This window comes from Temnothorax longispinosus, chromosome 10 (assembly GCF_030848805.1).
Source record: "Temnothorax longispinosus isolate EJ_2023e chromosome 10, Tlon_JGU_v1, whole genome shotgun sequence".
In the NCBI taxonomy this organism is placed as follows: Eukaryota; Metazoa; Arthropoda; class Insecta; order Hymenoptera; family Formicidae; genus Temnothorax; species Temnothorax longispinosus.
In genome coordinates this window covers 5,778,837-5,800,944 of record NC_092367.1, presented here as the reverse complement: position 1 = coordinate 5,800,944, position 22,108 = coordinate 5,778,837, and the positions used below count along the sequence as shown (strand labels likewise).

The 22,108-nt window shown below is 42.1% G+C and overlaps 1 protein-coding gene across 5 annotated transcripts; it reads right to left on the bottom strand.

Moving 5' to 3' along the window:
• Positions 1-3,636: 3,636 nt before the first annotated feature.
• Positions 3,637-20,648, bottom strand: LOC139820316 (coiled-coil domain-containing protein 170). 5 transcript variants are annotated; one of them, XM_071790478.1, is made up of 16 exons: positions 20,489-20,641; positions 20,276-20,400; positions 12,599-12,694; positions 12,399-12,530; positions 12,011-12,220; positions 11,594-11,863; positions 11,255-11,399; positions 11,018-11,190; positions 10,579-10,779; positions 10,110-10,253; positions 9,914-9,991; positions 9,030-9,193; positions 8,290-8,398; positions 6,776-7,012; positions 5,061-5,230; positions 3,637-4,711 (listed from the first exon to the last, which is right to left on the bottom strand). In XM_071790478.1, exons 2-16 carry the CDS (start codon positions 20,381-20,383, stop codon positions 4,570-4,572), a joined length of 2,379 nt encoding a protein of 792 aa, XP_071646579.1. In that variant the 5' UTR covers positions 20,384-20,400; positions 20,489-20,641; the 3' UTR covers positions 3,637-4,569. The 5 variants fall into 5 exon arrangements, with proteins under 5 accessions (XP_071646579.1, XP_071646578.1, XP_071646580.1 ...); XM_071790477.1 differs by having other exon boundaries at positions 20,276-20,648; XM_071790479.1 differs by having other exon boundaries at positions 12,011-12,199; positions 20,276-20,647.
• Between the last annotated feature and the right edge of the window lie 1,460 nt (positions 20,649-22,108).

The window sequence follows — 22,108 nt, the reverse complement described above, 5'->3', positions numbered from 1 at the left end:
GGTTTTCGATTTGAGAGATGCGTCAGCTGATTGCGTTAAACGTCCGCTCCTAGGAATGTTTAGAAAACGAGTCGTAAATAGCTAATGGGTCAATAAAGCCGCGCAAGACGCAATTGGGTTTACGAGATGTTACTGGGAAGGTTCACGGACGCATGCAGCATAGCGAGAGCTGGCGAGAAAGTGCACGGCACGCAAATGCGTGTAGGCAGAGGCGCGTTAAAATCGGCGACGTCATTGTGATAGCTATTCCCCATTAGAAAAGTACCTGCAATCGCAATTCGCCACGACTTCTTGAACTTCTTAAATTATATACTTTGAATTTAAGAGTCATCGGCGTCTGATACGCTCCTAACGCGATTGCTATGATATTAAATTGTCTAATGTATTCAAAGGCTCTTCAAAAAATCCTTCCAACGTCTATAAGCGTGTAAATACACGACTTGTGACGAGTACAATCGTGTTTTGATAGCACATAATAGCAATGTACTATCATGCAGACCGAGCGCATATTATCGGTGATAATACTGGTGAGTCATAACTAACTCGAGCCTCGTAGCTCGAGCATATACAAGTTTGCGGTTCTGCATTCAAAGGATTATAACAAACACACGAGATGTGTGTTTTTGTTAATCTCATTCTACATATGTATATGCGCATCATCAAATATCTTTTATTACTTTTAAATTACCCTATTCGAGTGTATCATTATCTAGCAGCAAGGACTTTAATACGAGATTCGTTGTGACTTGTCTCTCAATATCCGTCCGACTCGGAGAGAAACGCTTGTTCGAGTGGAAGTTCGAATAGTCGCTTATCACAAAAGGACGTGATGACAGACCTGTGATTCTATCTGGCCCGATTGACCAATTAAAAAGTACGATCGGCCGCCGCGCCGTGGCAAACGACGAGCGATTAATCCCGACGACGGAATACGGAGCGAAATTCGTCGGCAAAAATCACGGCGAGAGACGAGTGGCGGAACAACTCGAATTCGCGCTCCAAGTCGGCTCACGTAATAAATCAACCCGCTCGTAAATTCCGTAACGAGTCCTCGTCGTGCGTAATCGTGGAATTATATCGTCATTACGGAATGTCGATTGCGCAAGAACAATTAAGCCGGTTAGAGCGCGAGGTCAACGATAATACGCGAAAGTACGGGATGTGTCCGGCGTACTTTTGTCTTTTTGCCGAATTGCAAGAATTATGTCGTTCCGCGATTACGCACTCTTTGTTCGTCGTTCGATCGGCAAAAATCGCGGAATTCACATGCGTAAATTATCGTGTTGCGCCTTGACACATGCTGAGCAACGCAACGTGTCGATCGTCAAAACATGAATGCACCAGTTGCGCCGCGATCTCGGAAGAACGCGAAGGCTAAACTGCGCCACTTATTTGGCAACAAATTGAAGAAATCGACGGTATTGTTCGGAAGCCACGTGAATTTTTTTGCCGCTTCGCGAATATCGTACAGAACGGTTTCTCTTTTCGCGCGACGGTTTCCATTGTAACCTTGATACGTTAGAGCGCGACTGCAGTTGCAGTCGCCGCATCAACGTGCTTTTTTGCACGGTGATATGGCTTGATTGTTCATGTGCCAGTAACGATGAGTATTATTTAAAGCGACTTCCTGCGAGACCCACTTTGCGTGAAAGGAAGAATCATTACTTGCGGTTCTTTCGACGCTACTACCGACACGTGACTCTAAACCCCACATTGACCCAGACTGCGTGAGCTGACTGCCTCTACCATCGCGTACCCCGTGCCCGGGATCATTCACGGGCGAAGACGTGTTAACCGTGTTCGTGTGTATTACGCGAGAGTTTTCTCATAAGCGAGAAATTTTTCTTTGAAGAAGCCCCCACGAATCACGGGATAATTCAGAAACGCGAGAGAAACCCGTAGAAAAAAGTAGAAGAGAAAGAATATCAGTAAAGTCAAAAATTATTGTATCTATTATTAATATTCTGTAAATAATTTGTTGATTGTAAAATGTTGATCATATATTTTGAAAGGTAAATCGATCTCTTGGGAGAAATTTCGCGAAGTAAAAACATTTTCTAAAGAGGATTCTCGTTAGAGAGCCTTGAAAGGATTCGTGAATGACTCAATATCCCTTTTCTCCTGCTGTTCATTTACCACGCACTTCGATTGCTCCTAACGACGTGTTGCAGCAAGATTATTGCACTTTGCGAAGATATCGTCGCATGTACACGTGTTCCGCGGTCGTGATGTAAGAGGTGACCGCTGTCAACGTACGTTCGCTCATAAAAGCTGTCTGAAAATTACATGTTACTTTCTTTCGCGCAAAAGATGACCTAAAGAGATATTCCGAAGAGAATCAATGAAGAATAAGAAAGACAGATTGTAGCCAAGCAGAGAAGAACTCACATAAATATCATTATTATCATGACGCATCGTAAGAGTAAACGAACCTTTTTACGTAGATGTCGCAAAATAGTGAAATCCTAAAATTCTCCGAAGTCTTTCTGTGAATTAAGAGACTGGGAATCTCTTCGGAAGGTCTCAGGCGAGTTATTTAGGTCGCAATTGCGATTTCATTGCAACCTTGTTCCCAGCTAATTACAGAGTTGTAGGGTTCGCCGGTCGACGGATAATTGCGATATCGTAGACTCGCGCAACAATCAATATAGGGGACCGCCGATCGATGTTACCGAAGATATACCGTTACCTGCCGTTACCTGTCACTTTCGGGTGTTCATTGATGAGCAGCGTGGTGGGCAGGGAAATTGGAACCGTGTCGCCGGAAGTGGGGCTTTCAATAATGGCGAGTGTATAACGAGTAACGCGTTAGAACCCTCTGCGGATGCCGCAAACAGGAAACCCCTCGTTCATCAATTCGGCGCTGTAATTATTATGAGGCCAATTAATAGCGCGATATGGAATACGAATACTTAACCGTACCGACAAGTCGAACCGGGATTGCGCTCGTTGATCAACGCAGAGATCATTGATATCGGAGACCGCGCTATGCAATCGTAACTGTGAAGTGGCCCTAACATTGTTTTTTGTGGTATTTAAATGGGGAACGCCTGGGGAACTCCGCTTGTCGATCCGTGAAATGTTTCGCACGATTCGTGCGAGCGCCGTTTGTACATCCCTCGCATTGTTTCGAATTGATTAGAAAAGAGCGCTAAACGATCGGCGGTATCGAGGTCAAAGAACTATTAGAATGAATAGGCGCGGCTATTTCAACTCTATTATCTCATATGAGAATTTAAGTTTAACTTGAGATTAGTTTAATGATTTTTATAATATCAGGAATTTTTATAATTTTAAGATAAAATGATATAAGTCGGTTAGAGAAAGTTACTTTAAATAACATTTATTTAATAAATTATATATGAGTTAACAAAAAGATCATATTGCATAAATTAAATTAATTTAGATTTTTAGAAATTCTTTTCTTTTCTCTTTGTTGGAAAGATTGAAATGTAAGTAATATAAGTAAAAATTACGACACTCTTAACTTCTATAAAAAACTTTATGAACACTTGTGTGTGTATTTTTGTTAAAATTGACACGTACAAATTTTTGATACATGTGCACGTGATGATGTAAGATTATTCAAGATGCGGTTCTATTCTGTAAGATGAAGAAAGAAAAATGACACTGTAATCTTTTCACAAAAAAAGATTCTATTAATCAGTCTTTAATTCGCATTCCAAACATTATTTCCACAATTTTTCGCAAACTGGCTTCTTTATAAACTGAAATTCTAGACTTCATTTACATTTGATTCTTCATTATTTCATTTATACACGCTTTGCATGCTTGACTTGTCTTATTCGATACGGTTCCATTCTTAATACATATTAATGACTCTCTTGCTTGGTTCAAGTGGCACATCCAGGCGATTCTTTCGGGAGTGATATAAGTATATATGTATAACTATATGTATATAATAGCTATTTTATTCGCGTGTATAAATCAAAGTCTGCGCCATGCGGCCGGCGCGTAAATAAATCACCTTAAACTATAGCTACGCGAACAATCAGGTTCGCGTACTTTTCACTGAACACTTTCGACGATTTCCCTCCATGACAGCCAATGCTCTATACGTTCAATATCGCACTTCCACACGACCCGTTAGGAATTTCTCACGCTTGCCGGTTAATAATTAGCGCGAAATTGCGATTTCATGCGAACGCGTCGGGTCGATTTCCTCTTCCATTCCCTCGTAATAGCACGGATCGATGGTTCGATATTTCTTAATGCTTATCCCATCGGAATCGGTGCCGTGGCGAGCCATCGAGAACGCTCGATCGAACATGCGAGCGATCTCATGACGTGCCTGCTCTCCAATTCGTAAAGCGACGATGGTCGATATAAGCAAATGGTCCTCTTCATCTCGTAAAAGTCGCTCGTTTACGCGAAATAAACGTAACGCTTTACGACACACGTGCGAGGAGCAGTGTTTTCCCACTCGCGACATCAGCTACGTGAGATCGGAGATTCGGGGCCCCCATTTAGGGACCTCGAGGTGGATTGAACGCGGAGACACCGTACAACGTTCCCCGGGGATGCTTAAAACTTGAACTTTGGCCGGTGTCACGGAAGAAGGCTGCTCCTCACTGGCCTCTTGTTGTAATCGTCGTCGATGTCATGGAGATCGGGCGGGTCCGCGAAACCGCTGTCCTCGTAACGGGTACAACGTGAACCGGGCGATCTCGGCGGATGGACCGGATGAATGCTGTAACGGGAAGGTACAAGAATAATGCAAATAGTTAAGTCCATGTGATTGTATAGAAGAACACAAAAAAATAACATAAACATAAAAACATAATATATGATCATCGTACAGGCGTAAATTTCCGTCAATAATTTTATTTGTAACGATAATATCTGCAGAATTTTGTTTTAAGAGATTACCAACTATCATAGATTTCCAACAATCAATCATGCAATAATTCTAGAAATGCTTCTTGGAAATGTGAGACGGAGTAATGTGATAATATTCAATTACTGACGCATCAGTAGATTTTAGAGAAAATTTAAATTATGGATAATACAATGGCCCACTTGCTCCTCGTGACTATTACCTGGTGCATCTCGAGGGACTCGTCTCCAAAGGCTCGTCGTATCTACGGGAAAGCATCGTAAAATCTCGATGAGCCGCGACCATTTTTTGTAGCCGCGCGATGATTTCGTAATCGGGGGTGCACATGGATTCCTGCAATAACTTCGCCACGGAGACACGGAAGCTCGAGAGCTGAAACAGGAAATGAGCGATTTGCGAATTGAATCATGCTCGTAGCTCACTCGGAACAGTCGCGCGACTCGCTCGAGCATTAACTTTTCTATCGTAAATTTAAACAATTGTTTCTAACAATAAGTAGGCAAGACATGGGCACCTTTATTTTTATAGAATGCCATTTTTTTGTAAACACTTTTCGCTATATAAAAATAATACTTGTTAGTGCGAAATATTATTTTACGTTATGTATAAAATCCAATTATTTTTGCAGATTTAATAATATTAAAGTAAGTTGCATTAAAGTTGCAATTTCGTATTCGAGTACTGATAAATTGTTTTCATTTACATAACAGTTTTTCTCTTTCTATTTCTCTATCTCTGTTTATATTTTCCTGAAGTTCTAAATGCTATTTTATAACAAATTGACAGATGTGCAGCGAGGGTATTAAGACTCAAGCGCCATTACGTATAATTTATTATAATTAATGTTCGCTTGTTTGAACTAAATCAAAGTTCCGCGACGCTTCGGAAAGCAAAGTTACGTTAGCGTCGGGATAAAGTCTCGCGGAATCGCGTGCAAGATTTACAGTCCTTTCACGGAGTATACTGCAACGCGGGTTTAAGTCGAAGGAACTATCCGCTTTACAGCCTGGCGACGGACGCGAACGTGTCTCGAATTACTATGACGCGGAGTCAACTCCAAATCGTTCTGAACGAGCATTACGCGCCCGACAAGAGAGAGAGAGATCACAATTACGCGAATGGCCGCCGCCGAGGCACTGTGGGATTGCCACAATGAATTAACGAGTCCCTTTCGGCCTCTACCTCCGCGGAGTATTAGGAATAAGCTCTGCAAGGATGCTTGCCACTTTAATAAGAGATCAAAGGGTTTTGAATTCGCGACAGAGAATCTGTGGATTACGGCGAGACTTTCGGAGGGTATAACGTGGATTTATATCATATAATTAGCTTTCTTTAGCGTTTTTCTCTCTTTTTTTTACGGAGAATTGAAACAACTACCCTTTTCTCTATCACTCTCGGGAAATATGTATAATTTAGAGAAGATTTACGTAGATTTTAGAAAATGGGGATTCGAGAAATACATATGTAATGCATTGAAGCAGTTTGTCTGCGACGCAACGAGGCTCCGTGGCCGTTTCGACAGCGACTTCTTTTGCGTAATTTAATCGCTCGCAAATCCGCGTTCGTGCACACGAACGATCATAAATCAGAATTACGTGAGTACCAATACGCGTGCCGAATACACAATCCGGCATTGAGACACGGGTCTTGCCTCTTGCGTTTTTTTCGGCGGACAAAGGAAACGTCGCGCGACGCGATTCCTTGATATTAATGGTACAATTTATTTATTCAGCATCCGTTTCGACTAACAAGTTTATTTTATTTTATATATTTATTTATATGTTTATTTAATATTTTATATATATTTTATTCCATTAATGCAACATGAACGCGAATAGATAGATAGTCGTAAACACGAGAGATGAAATAGCGCGTGCGATATCTGACACGTGCAAAAAGTAATAATGCATATCTTACTTGGGATTCCCTCCTCGTGACCTCGGAGAGATTTTGCTTGACCTGAGCCAGCTCGTCGCGGAGGAGCTGCAGGGAATGGTCGTTTATCGATCTCTCCTGATCGGCCGTCTCCACGGCCGTCCTTATCTGCTCCTTCGCCATCGTTAACTTTCTGTTGTAACGCGTCCTCAACATCTCGCTCTCGACGAGACGCTTCTGAAGCTCCTCTATCTTCCGGCTGCGTTCCAGCGCGGCTATCTGCTCGCGGAAAATGTCGTAAAAGTGGGTTATAAATGTTTGATAGTTGTAGATTATAAAGGCTTTCTCGCGCGGTTTATGAAGAGAATTTGTTCGGGAAATTTGTTTTCCCGGTGTAACGCCGCGTCGTGACGTTCACGAGCGTAAAATCAATTTAACGAAGTTTTCTATAAAAGGGTCGTTCTCCGGCTGCGTTTCGATAATCACTGCCAGTACTGAAAACCTATAGTTTACGTAACACTATAGATTTTCATTACTGGCAGTGAATATCGGAACGCAGCAGCCTACGTTAGTCGCAAGCACAGCCAATCGCATATGAAAGCAAGCAGTACCTATCACTTCAGGTCCATATAGCAATTGCAAGAGTTGATCTATTCCAGAATTTGCGTCTCTGCCATCATCTTCATGAACGTTCGCGTCCAGAGATTTATCTTTATTCCATTTTAAACTACTCATTATTAAAATAAAATGTTCTAACCTAACTTAGCAATATCTTTGCGTGTTACTATAAGTCTGTTTCCTATTGTTGAACTGTGGAGTAAAAAAGATGAACTCTGAATTAGTGCAGCCAGTTCAGCAAACACGAAACGAACGAGGAAGCTAAATAAACAACGGAGCTCGACTCAGCTCGATGCTCATATTGCCTGTCACAAATCGCAGACACACGCAGGGCCACACAGGGCTGCATTCCAAAATTCACTCTAGTTAACTAGAATGCTATAGTGTATGTGACATAAACTATAGATTTTAGTTACCCAGAGTGAAAGGAACGCAGCACAGAGACGCTGGATTTGGTCAAACCTTGTGATTGCTATTTGCGACTACGTTATACGACTGGAAGTAGTACTGCTTGCGAAGAAAGCAATACTACTTACTTGTACTACTAGCAGTTCTGCTTGCTTTTAGAACATATATTGATAATGACATTTTTACAACAAATCTCTTCTTTGATTGGCTGTGACTTACGACTGCAGTGTAAAAGCTCAAATTGCAAGTCTCTTGCGACTTGCGACAATATGGATTGCTTGCGACTAATGTAGAACATTTAACGACCTTTAAGCCTGGAATAGTTAAATTATGTAAAAAATTATATACTCGTTTGTTTACTGGATCTCATGGAATAACAAATAGCCAACATCGCAATTGTCGTTAACTATAGCTGCAACTAAATCATCGCACGTATACTGCACAAACTGCCACGTTTCATGCATATTCCTCGAAGCATTCGGATTTACCCGATTGTGAGAAGGTAAATACGGATTCTTGAAATTACATACTTTGTAATCCGCGGCTTCCGTCAATTGTGCGCTCAGTTCCCGATTCCGCGACTTTTCGTCCGACAATTGGACTTGAAGTCGCTCGACCTGTTTCGCCAGCTTCTTCGCGCTGAAAGAAATGAAGGAAAGATCATATCTTTTCCAATTTTTTTCAATTCTGGCCTCATCAGGCATTAACGGAAGCGGTGCCTAATAACTGCCTAGAATAGCAACGAATATAGAGAGATACATTCGACGCATTTGAAATAAACCGCGGACCACTGTCAGAAATTACAGGTAACCGCCGGCGATCACCGCGTGACAAAATCATACCGCATCTCACATGCATAAAGCCCCGCACTCTCGGTCAACTAAATTTTCCAATAAACCGCCGTGACTCTATATATCTCTCATCGAACAGCTACTCGATAAGCATTGTTTCCCCGTTAACGTTACGTGCTCAACAGATAGTAAAGGTTAGAGTCGATTGTAACACAAATTAATTATCACAACAGAGATGATAGCCTCTTAATTGTTGTTCAAGATAGATAGTCTTTGTAAACATTATTTATGGGTACTAAATTCCCCGTAATAATTGTCCATTTCCGCGCGATATATGAGACAAAGAGAGAAAGATAAAGCGCAATTACATTCTGTGTGAATAATAGTTTTCATAAATTATTCGATGTATTACCAAAGAGCAAGTTGAAAGTTTATTCATAATTTTGTTGCAATTGGCCCCAGGCTACTCTAAAACAAACCGTATGTTCGCCTCGTCGCGCTCGCTCTGCAACAGCGACTTCATCCGCACACTGTCCTCCTGTAGAGATAGCTTCCTACGTAGAAGGTCCAGATGCAGGTCTCTGCGTTGCAATTGCTCCCGCAGGGTTCGGACGCGACGTTGCAACTGATAAACCACGGAAGTCTGCGAAACAAAAGAAAACCACATTTGTCGAGTCCTTCTTGGCGAAGATGGTTCCCAAGTGTGACATAAATGTGCAAATACGCATTATTGCTGAACGCAAAAATATCAAACTTTACTAATTTTTCGTGCAATTATTGATTTGAGTTCGGTTGGTGGGATGAGTCTTGAAGGATGACGAGTGAAATAAAATAATGGTGACTTCTTTGTGCGTATTTGCAACACTTCTATTTTGTCATTACGTGTCATTAAATACGTAATGTGTAAGAAAAAAATGAAATTTACTTTTTACAAAAAATGAGGGAACATCCTATTAAAGGAAAAGTCTGTTTTTGCTGACATGTTATCGGAGATTATTTAATTAAAAGTTAGTACGCCGCGGACGAGTTTTATGTTGGAAAGAGCGACCGCAATATCGACGCGCCACGAACAGCATCGTAGATGCTATATTAAATGGAACTTCATTACGCGGTATTTCCGATAAACTGTCAATTTAAAGCGCAACAATTACGTCGCAAGCTCGGCTAACGTCCTCTCTCTCTCAGCCGCAAAATATATCGGAAAACCTACGGGGCGGAATGGAGGAATGAAAAGCGCCTCGTTCTCTACGTTAAGGATACTTCACGACGGAGGAACGAAATGAATGTCTACGAAGAGGATGCTTGAGAATTCTGTGAAGTTTCTCTCTAAGGCGCTTTGCTCGCGCCGGCGGCGGGGGCTTACTTCTTTGAGACAGAGAAGCTCGTGGAACGATCGCTCGCGCCGAATCCTCGGTAGGGTCGTGTAGCTGGAGCACAAATACTGCGACGTGCGGTAAAGCACACACGATTTGCACGACAAAGAAACACAGAACAAAGGAGAAGACGTTAGCAACGTGACAGCGGAATCGAAAGTACATAACATCGATTGTGCCCTTCACCTTGTCGACCAGCTTGTCGGTCTCCAATCTGGCCAACTGCTCAGCCCGCACCAACAGCGACTCGGTTTGTAGATCGAGCCCAATCTCTTGAGAGATTTCGTCCATTTGCATCGCCTTGCCCAGTCGGTCCAGGAAGGTCATGAACTGATAAAGATTTAAAATAACGTCAGCTTTAAAATCGGTGCTAAACATGGGGAACAAACGTCGTCATTAGATTAGAATAAGCTGAAATAAATATCTTTTAGAAATTAGAAATTTGTAACGCTAGGGTCTTAGAAACTTAAATTAGAGATTTGAAATACTGTTTCAATTTTTCAAAAATTGTTTTCTTAAAATAGAAATTCAATATTTTATTTAATTTGAAGAGATGTGAGACAGTTAATTGTATAACGTCTTTAACTCCTCGTTCTCGGTGCTACGTGTCAAGGTTGCTTTAACATTTCCAAGAGATAGAAACGTTTGAAATTACCGTCTGCTTGTCTCTGCGTAAAGACTCTCTGGAGAGATCACTGCTCGTGAGTTCGGATTCGAGCTTGTGTATTTTAGCTTCCAGAGCTGCGCGTTCCTCCTCTAGACTGCGTACCTTCATCATCGTGGATTCGACCAATTCGCTCTGCCGATTCGTTGACTCTGTCGCTGTGTTCACCTTTTCCCGAAGACTTTGTATTTTCTGGAAAGAGACAGGAACGCGTTCGTAGCCATTATAAATTTCACGATATCGTGTAGATTAAAGTACAACAAAACTGAAAATTCCAATGTAAAGTTCTTTTCGATGAAATTCTCGATATACGAATAGAAAATTTATATCTTCCGTGAAGTAAAGAAAGTTATTTAAATAACTTATTTATTTTAAAAAATTCGAGTTTTTACGAGCAAAAATACAAAATTGGCACGCCTGTGATTTTTACCAGCGATTGATCCTTGTTGTCTGCCAGAATTTCTCGAATGCGATCCTTGATCGCGTTCTCGTGGGACTCGACGAATCGGCTTGGTGTACTGATGAGGATCGCAACCGACTCCAGGAGGTGACGGAATTCATTTTGTACGCGTTGCGTCTTCTCCTCGCGGGCTTTTAGATCCTCTGCAAGAGCGATACCGGTTACCAGAAGGCATGAGATCGAATCGATCAGGTCACGGTGATTTACCTCGTAATTGGCAGATCAGTGCCTCCTGATTCGATATGTTCCCTGTCGCGCTGGTTAAGCTCCTATTCGCGTTGACGAGCTTGTCTCTCAAGTCGTTCATGTCCTTCTCGGCGACCCTATATTGCATCTCCAGACATTCCTTCTCCTGAGATAATGGTAAGCAATTAATGATTAAATACAGTATTTGATAATTTCATGGCTTTTGACTGCTCGAAATAATTAAAATAATTAAGATAATAGCCGCATCCGCGATTTCTGGCAGTGGCAGTTTATGTAATTAAATTTACGAACACAACGTCCCTTCAAATTTATTCGTGAACAAAAATTCAATCATCGTACCTGACGCAAACGATCGATGTCGACTAGCTGAACGGACACTTGTCTCTGTAACTGCTCTTTTTCCGTAGAGAGGCGATCAAGAGCATCCCTGCAGGTTCTGAAATCCACCTCGACGCCCGTCAATTGCGTCTCGACGTTTGTGCTCTTCGTTCGCAAACGGTTCACTTCTTGCACGAGTTCTTCGGCTTTGTGAATCACCATCTCCGAACTGTGATGCGCCGTCTCGCAATACTCGACGTTCAATGCATGTGCCAACCTTCGCACAAAATCCTATCGAAAAATATAAGATATTGAAAAAGCGGTTTGAATACGGAGGGAATGGAAAAATTTGATATGATTTCTCTGCACGAGAAATAAATGGAAGTGTCGACAGCGTGTCGAGAAGCGCGATCGGGCGTATGTTGAAACATACAGCACCTGCAGATTCAGACGTGCCCGTTCCTTCAATTGAATCTCCTCGGATATATTGTGCTCCAATTGTCGAATTTTCTTGTCGTATTCCCTGACCTTTTCCTCGTGATACTTTACGTCACGCTGCAGGCCCTGTATCGTGATCTCATTCCTGCCCTGGGACGCGTAGAGATTTCTCTCCCTCTCTTCCAGCTCCTGTGAAATCGTTATTGGATTCTACAAGATGTATATTGTTCGCCGTCCGTCGACGTCGACTACGAATTCCGCGAGTCTCGCGTTGATCTTTTCAACGGAGAGACAGCCTTCAAGCGAGATATGGGAGAAGCGAATTATCTCGGCGCTCATTAACGGAGGGCGCCCTTTAATCGTCCGCTTGTTAGGGAAGCAAATTAACCTGAATGCGCTTCTTGAGACTGGAGACGACGGAATTCTGCCTGGCCGCTTGCTCGCGAAGCTGATCCGCCTCTACTTGTAGCTCCACGACCCTCTGGTCCCGCGATCTCACGGCGCTTTTCATTTCCTGCAGCTGAACGGAGACCAATTTGATTACTAACGCGACCGATTATCGAGGCAGAGAAACGATAATCGGTTTACCTCAGACATAAGCCGGTCCCGTTTGTACTCGAGAGCCGCCAGCTCGCTTCTCAAGGTGGTCGTTAGATCGTGAGTCATAGCGTCGTCCGGGTCCACCTGAAATCAGACGTTCGCCGGTTGTTCAAAGATACCGATAAAATGGATATTTTATATTATCATACTTCTCAGCATAACGAATCAATGGATGATTTTTATAGAAAGAAATCAAATGTCAATTTTAATTATCCGAAAATTAAAGGCATTATCTTTTTATATTAAATTATATATTTATCTTTGCATTTAAATCCACATTAATTAAATAATCTCGCAAAAATGCAAGTTACGTTTGCTTATTTATGATATTTATTGTCATATCATTGCTTTTATGAATCTCTCGGTATATAGTTGCACTTTGTACAAATTAGAATGACAATTGTTGTAAATAATCGTTCTCTTCGTATGCCGTGCGACGTATACGGCGGGTACCCTCGTTGAATTTCGCTACAGGCGAGGCGATCCCGTCGTAAAGAAAGTCATTTTATTCGCTCGGAGCTTCCTACGCGAGGCGCAGGGCTTTAATGTCGAAGCGCTCGTTTAAGCCGGGAATAGATTAGCGGCGGCCTCCGCCGCGTTGCGGCTTCTGAAGTTCTGACCTTTCTCTCGGCAGAATGCAGGACTCGCGAGTACCGCAGATACTGACGTCTCTACCGGCGCGGGCGGCTCGTAATGGCACCCATTTGAACTTCCACGCGTGTACGACGGAAATTTTACAAGACAGGGCTCGATATGCCCCTCGGCCATTACGTACGTCTGCCAGCCTACAGAATTGCCGGATCGTAGAATGTCGGCCACAATGCGGATAAGTTAGCATGTTGGTGGCTATTTTTAGAACGATATTTTGAATCATCTATTTTAAAATACTCGCGATCAAATTAGAAAAACTTTCATGCTGATTATTTCGAGATGTGTGTATGATAATGATGGAACAATAAATTTCTCGATTGATACAATCTCGAGTGATAGCTTTGATTGAAAGCAATTCTAATTTGATTTTTTCGTATAAAAAAACCGATCTATCCACGGTTCCCTAAAAGGTTATACTTCAATCTTCTATGAAACTTCTAAGCAATCATTCTAACGTACAGCTTAGGACTAATCTTATTTATTCATATTTTTTTTCAAGCGCAATAACGAAATTTTCCAAGATGGTAATATTGCAGGAAGATTGCAATAAGTTGCAAGATTGCCTCTGCGGCAATCCGATTGATATTGAAAATTGAAATTGATCGTATTACGTGGCGTCAAGTGATGGTGTAAAAATACTTTCTCGCGCAATTCTCCAAGGAAATAAATTTAGATTTTTAGATGATTTCGTATCATTTTATACACGGTTGATTAACATAAATTTGCCAACTGGTGTAATAAAATCCGATTTGGCGCAGAACGATGATTAAATCGTCATTAAGCCAAGTTGAAGAGATACGACATCGCATGTCATTCAAAATGAGACGGATGAATCAAATTACTATTATTAAGAGAGCCCAACGATGCGATAAAATATTTTTGTCGGCGATTTCGGTGCCAATTATCGCCGCTCTAATTAAATATTTCGCGGCAGTAACCGATCATTCGCTTTTATCTCGTTTTGATGCTGATTTACGCTCGACGCATTTAATTACTTTTCAACAAATCCGACTCGTCGCGGGATCCACGCGGAATTAAATATATATCCCCATTGAATCGCTCTCGCGATGTGAAATTAAATCCAAGTACGCGACCAAACGAGGAGAATTCGTTTCGCCATTAATTACGATCATAAGCGGATTTAGGGCTTAACGTGCGAAAAAAGGCTCTTTGCTCGCTTTTTTTCCACCTGTTTCTCTCGATCTTATCTGCGAGTTTGAAAACGGGAACGCGCTGTAATATAACTTCGTGATAACCATCTCATTCCCAAACGCAAACGAAAGTCGGAAACAGGATCATCATGGAATAAACACGGCGCGAAGTTTTGTAAATGGAAGCATTTTCATGTAGGTATACAGAATCTACTAATTACGCATTCACTCTATTACCTACTGGTGCATCTAGTGCTCAAAGCTGATTGAATTGCGTGTACGAAGCAGCTTATGCAATCCGAATCTTACATTCTATATGCAGTGCATTAAATAAAATTAGAAAATAAATTATTTAATATATAATATATAATATATTTAATTTAACAATAATATTATTATATTATAATAAGCATTGTTATTAAAAGCACGTCTTAAATAACTTCGAAATTAGATGGGAAAATGGCTTCACCCAATCAAAGATGTAATATTTCTATATAAAGCGCAGTCTCGTCGATTGTTCTCATCGCCAAAATCGATCTCGTCGACGTAACAAGACTTGCTCGAAAACATGATCAACTCTACCTCTTGCTCGCCGTATCCATATCGCAGGTTTCCGCAAGAATTTCCGTTACACGATCGCGCGAGAGAGCGCTTCGTATTCCCCGAAGCGTCCCGCTCTTAATCCAGATAGTACTCAACGGAGTTCGCACTCGAAGTCCTACGTGTAGCCCCGGCGAATCGCGGATGGCGTTTCCGGTCGTTGCGAGGAGAAGAGAGAGAGCGAGAACGAGGGCGCGCGTCGAAGGTAGCTGCCACCGTCGCCAATTTCCAGGGCAATCGGATGCGCGCGGCGCAGACAGTTACGATGCCTGAAGTTTCGTCTGCCTACGACAGCGGATTACGTGACCCGAATCCGTGCCGTGGTCGCCGCCAGCACCATCACCACCCCGGGGACGACCGACCTCGCGACCCTCGTTGCCCCTGGCGGCCGCGGCCGCGCCGCGGCCTCGCCGTTCAGGTATTTGTATCTGCACGCGAAAATCTATGCCCGCGAAGTCCCCGTCAACCTGCGAGAATGTTACCAGTACAACCGAATACCGGCACAATGGAATACGCTGCATGCCCGAATTTACAGGTCACTGTTTCCACAATGATACTTCTCGATGCAAGTCTCGATGATATCACGCCGTTGGCTCCACATTGTGGAACCCGGATGCCTACTTCGACTAACGCGAAGTACAAGTATGAAAAGATACGAAGATACATATGTAATACGAATAAGTGGAACGGGCGAAGTGTTCTCCTATTTTATTTTTAGACGAGTACTCGTTGATTAAAAAAAGCTTTCAGCAGTGCGCATACTTGCGTATCAGCGCGGTATGCCAAAAGGAATATCTCTCTCGTCCAAAACGCATGCATTCGCTCGGGGGATGAATTAACGTCTGTCGCGCGTTCGGACGTATATGAGAGAGAGAGGGAGAGAGGAATATTTAATTCAATGCGCTTATATCTTCCTGGGAATCAGATTGAAATCAGGATCCGCGATCCTACATTGCGCCGCATCAATTATCTCGCAATTCAATTACGCGACACAGGTCGACGACCGGGACCGATTGCGCGACTGCGCGAATGGGATCGTTATCATTATCTTCGCATGACCCGAAAATAGTTTCGACGCGCGGACTAGAGAGACCGGGACGGTTTTGGCGGAGGCGGCATGTTCCCTCGTCCCGCGGAATACCGTGAATTTCCACGATATGGTTAAGTCCAGCGATATTGAATACCCATTATCCCGCCACCCATAAATATCCCGTCGCGCGTCGGTCCCGGGATTCACGCGGGAAACAACCGCGCGCGGCGACCGCGACCTATTTACCGTAGGTATTTACCTCGTAGCGCGTGCGGGATTACAGCAAATCCACCGCACGCGCGTGATACACCGTGCACGTACTCGTGTAAAAAAATGAAAATTGTGAATTTGCCACCAGAGAAAATAGTTTTTCCGCGACGTCGTTTTGCGGGTAACGCGCGAACTCGTGACTTCGCCCACGCGACCGTAATAACAACGCAGTAAAATCGCAATGAGGGAGTACGTGAGCGCGTTGAAAAATACAGCAACGTTAAAATAGTGTTTAAATCTCATCTATTAAAAATTGACATCTCGCATGTATCTGTTTACATGTTATACTGTAGCCTTTGCTAGTCCAAAAGCGAAAGAATCGGGGAAAATAAAATAATGTACGTATATGCTAGTATATGCGATATATTTTTTATCTTTAAATTTATTTAAACTTATCGCTAAATTTATGAAAGTGCTGAGTAAAATGATATCATATTAATGAAGGTGATAATATTTTATTTCAAATGTACGAACGAGATAGCAACGTAACGTTTGCGAATTTAAATAAGGATTTTTTTTACGGTCAAAATACGATGTTGCATTTTTGAAAATTTTAGTCGGGTTCCATCTGTTTTTGGCGCACATCGACGTGTTCGATTACTGCGATATCGCGATATCGACGATACATTAATGTATACGTATAGGGCGGCTATCGAATTTTGCTACACGCCGTGTACACGCAAGCAAAATTTGCACCATAAACGCAGCGCGTGATTACGCTTACCAGTTTTTTGCATTTCAACGATGAACGTTCATCCGCGTCGGGTTTTCTTTTTTATGAGAATAAGTAAACTCCCCCCCTTTCGCTGGAGTTTCATATGGAAACTCCGCGCTACATAAACAGGTAAAACCTCCCGGATAATAATAGGATTACAACGAAAACGTGGAACTATGAATTTTAAAATTGCATTACGCTTACGCAAAAAAATTTAATTATATTATTTAATTATTTAGATGCATTTTCGCATTTTTCTCGTCTGCTACTCCGTGTTTTAAACATTATGGCACATACACTGCGTCAGACATTTGAGAGAGGCAACAAGAGGAGAGAATCTAGATTTATTACGGAAACTGATGCTCGTAAACCCGAATCTACATGTAGCCAGAATTTCATTCTAATTGAAGCTACAATATCAGTACGTTAATATAGTAGCGAATATTATGGCCATTATATGTAGAATGTAGAATGTTACATTGATTCATTCTTTCATCATAACTGTACAAGAGAAATCCATCGAAATAACCAGTTACCAATAAACGATCAATAAATACGTATCTATCTCCGACCGTACAGAATAAATGTAATTTTTATATATCACTACATTTACAGGCGATTTAAAAAGAGGTACATATTGCATTTGTTGTGTACACGATTGGGAGAGGGAAAAGATCGGGATATTAATAATTCCTTCAAAAAAGACCGACAGTAATCCGCATACATATATATATATATATATATATATATATATATATATCATATATATAATTATTAAAAATATTTAGCAAATTATTTTATTATTAACAACTCGCCGAATTATCATATAGGTACGCGCACGCCCAAGTCTCACATTTCTGTGTAAATGAATTATAACAAAATGAAATAACGTTATTAAAAATGTGTAATATACGGAGAGTTTGGATTTTTTTTTTTTAATTAAGAGAGAGCGGAGATAAACGGAATGAGATGCGCATTTAATTTTTCATTGGCGCCATTATAAAAAAAATACTAGAACAAGCTAGCATAAATTTCCAAAATCTACGAAACCATTCGAAGATATCCTCGAAAGGGAGAAGCGTTTGATCGGCCTATAATAGAGAGAAACTCGAGCCGAATTAAATGTCGGGTCATCGATAAAACTGGATTTGGCGAGTCCTGTGCGACCCTCCCTCCAATCGAGCGTCGGAATAAGACAAGTCGGGCCCTTCTTTCAGCCCGATGACTTGAGATCGGCTATGAGAAAGCACGCGACAGCGCGAGCGGTCGTCTGGGGTAGCAGCGACAGGTGAAATCGATTCTCCCGTGCAACGCTATGGCAACGCGACCCTTGTTCACGCGCGAGTCGATATATATACTCGCTCGCGATTCGCGCGAGTCGAAAGGGAGCGAAAGGGAGCGATAATGACTGAACGTGACGGAATCCCCGCGTGCAATTCGACGCGCAAGCTGTCTAATTAAACGGCGGCGCGAGACTCAGGGCGAGATATGTTCCCGATCGAACGAGGGGTCTCGATTCTCTCCCGATTAGAGATATTAGAGATGCGTTAATTTCGTGTCTCTTGTTACGACAATGAGTTCGTGCCACGAATTAAATAAATGATTAAAAAGATATTGGACGTCACTGCGTTCCTTTATTTTTAATTTACAATATAGTTTAATGAACTATCAGTAATCGTACAGTCCTTTGTGAGACGCTTCGCCTTACTTTCTTGCAATCAAGTGACAGACACTTGAGTAATTCTAAAAGCGGAGTGTGTTAAAAAGGAAGAAGGAAACGCATTTGGCCAGCAAGATTTGCATAATCTAAATCCCGCACTTTTTATTCCGCGTTAGACGACGGAAAACTTTCATTTCCTACATTTTTCGAGAATGCAGAAACGTCGCGTAAAAACCCCTAAGATAAGGGAGAAAGCTCTTCGTCGCGAGACACCACGCGTTTGTATTTCTCAATTCTTATCTTCTCAAATCTGCTACGTAAATTCTCTTTGAATGGCTAGAGTTCTTTAAATAAAAGTTTAGATCCCGTTTTTAGATTAAATAACTTCAAGAGATTTTAGATTAATAATACCTATGTGGTTTATTAATAACAAATAAATTTGATTCGGTATTTCATATGTATATGAATACTACTGTTACTGTAATAAGTAAATTTGTAAAATAAATAACAGTAAAATATAAAAATTTCTTCGTGGTTAGCCTCAAACATATAACGAATCAATCAAAAATTTGTCCAATTGTCTTAACTCTAGCTTCGCCGAAAGCTGGCCGGGTGGATCGAGCAAAGTGGCGAATCGGTCGGCGATCAGATAACCATAATCAGTTCGCATGGCGATCAATATCGCACATTTCCACTATCGATCTGTTGCCCTTCGACGGACGCGCCGTGTATATACGTACTGGCATGTATACAATGAGAGGCTTTGTGGAGGGCGATACGGGCATACACGTGACCGCACGTGCGATTAGCATGTGAATGCGTGTATGCATGTGCATGTGTATATACGCGATGCAGCAGCTGGGGGGGACGAGAGATAAGCCATTGATGCAGTTCACGGTATATCGCATCATTCGCATCTACAAACTCATCTACGAGATCGAGCGAGATTCTGTGTGTACCTACTCTACTGTATCTCGCAATAAGAGATATAGCAGCTTGTTATACACATATCGGAATACGTGCGCGAGTTATTATACACATAAAGGGATATCGCGGCATCGATCTCTCATAATTCGAAGCCTTAATTATACGAGTAAGCCTTAAGTATAAGCCTTAATTATACATTATTGCTCAGATTGCTCTCATTATATACGTCTATGTACGTTGGCGCGGCGTTACACGCGATTACAGAGATTGTTATGGCGGCGCAAACAACGTGAGCATCCCTTATTCCTCCTGCTTGGTGTTTCGGAGGTTTAATTGAATCCCGAAGCGACAGTATTCGCGCGCATTATTGTCGCGAATATACGTGTACTCGCGTCGGTACGTCCTGGTCTATTAGACAAGATGAAAATCCCCGTAATTTCGCAATTCCCAATGGACATTGCCATGTTGTTCTCCACGCGCAATCTCTCTATATCACTGTCGCACGCGCGCGGAGAGCAACGTTTCCGCGCGCGTGCGACGCGACGGCGCCGCGGCGGCGGCGTGCGTGCGTGTGCTCTCGCGAGTATGCGTGCTGCGTGCAAGCGTGACATGGGTCACGGGGTGAGAGAAGGGACAGTGAGGTGCGTTGCCGTCGATTGACCTTCCGGGGCGAGGAGATGCAGAGCGTCTCGAAGATCCTCAGGTCCTCCTCCTGCGCCTCCCGCGCTTCCCGCGCCTCCCGCGTCTCGGCGTCTCCATCGGACGCCATCCTCCGCTTCTGTCCTCCTGGAACGTCGTTAGATTCCCCGGCGAACGGAACGCCGTTAGATTTCGCGAGCGGGGAGAAACGGAGAGAAACGCGGCGCGGCCTCACCACGAGAGCGGCATCCCCCGCATGTACGGTCGCGAACAGCCCGGCCGGCGTGCACGGTGCAACGGCGACACCGACGACGAGGCGCCTCCGCAGTCCGCGCCAAGCCAAGCGGTGTGTCGTTAAAAGCACACCAACCCTTCGTCGCGATGGCGGCCGGCCGATCGAAATCGCCCCATCGATCCGAAGAAAACGGCCGCGTGCCACGCTCTTTGCGCGCGCTTCGCCGAGAGCCGCGGTTTCGCCCCCTCGGTAAAGAGCGCGACTCCTTGTCTTGCGGAGAACGTGGGTGGACTCTTCGCGCAGATCGCGGGCCGGGGCACTTTATGTTATGGAACTTTTCGGAATGGATTCCAATCGGAACATACTTAATAGAACTCTAGGAAGAATTAAACAATTCCGGAATCCACTTCCGAGAAGTTCCGTAATACGTGTCCCTGGTCTCTTTTCCGAGATTTCTTCATCGCGAAGGATATCGCATCCGTACCCTGTTTCGGAACTTTACCCCACGTGCTCTCGATCTTTCATACGAAAAATTGAGAAAATAGCACGACGTTTATCATCTTATCCGTTTATAATTTTAAAATAGATGTTGTTCCTGATAATAGTGATTCCAATTCGCTTATGATTAACAATGTTTACACGACGCGTGAGACACGTCTGTGCAGATATACTCAGCAAATAATTGGTGATGATAAGTTGAACAAATGATAATGATACAAAGTAAATGTCTGTTTTGCGGTCTCTCTAAAGTCGCAAATAATCTCATTTTGCTTCTTTATCGCATATTTCAGTGAGAAAATATGACGCTTTTTTCGAAACGTACGTGTCGGATTGACGCACGTTTAATGATAGATAAAAAAATGCGATTTTTTTTTTCAAACAATTTTGATATTTTTTTATATCATTATTTATACATATATTCAATAAATCTATGTTTATGGTATCTTTTATTCATGCTAATTTATTTATTCATGTTAATATATATTTAATTATTTCACGTTAATCATATAAATTTACTGAATTAAGATACCATAATCACTTCTTTCTTCTAGGCTGTAATTACTCTCTTTTACAGTGATATGGACTTGTTTTAAAATGCCGTAATTATTTTTCTTTTTTCTTAAAGACAATTGTATCTGCTTTCACGTTAATGACATAGACATTTATTCAATTAAAAATATTAAAATATTAAAAATTATCTTCTAGGCTATAATTATTTTTTCTTTCGTGTTAATAATATAAATTTATTGAGTCGCATCCTTTACCTACCATAACACTTCGATTGCAAAACTCGTAATAGGTATCTATACTGATAAAGTCGAGCTAAAAGCTTTTTTTAAATTGAAATAAATAAATAAGCTCCTGTGATTTAATTGTTCTTTTATACGGCTACGTAAATACATCATTCATGTGTTCCATAGTGACGTAATCTAAATTTAATTCTAATTTTGTTTGTGCTTCTTCACGAGCTCAAAACTTTTTTTTTTTAGACTAGAAAAGGAAATGAGCTCAAACGCCGGGCCCGATTCTCTAACGACAAACGTATGCGTAAACTCTGCTCTAACAGAAAAGCTGCAAAGCTTATTGTCTAAAAACTGTGCGATCGCCAATCAATTTGCA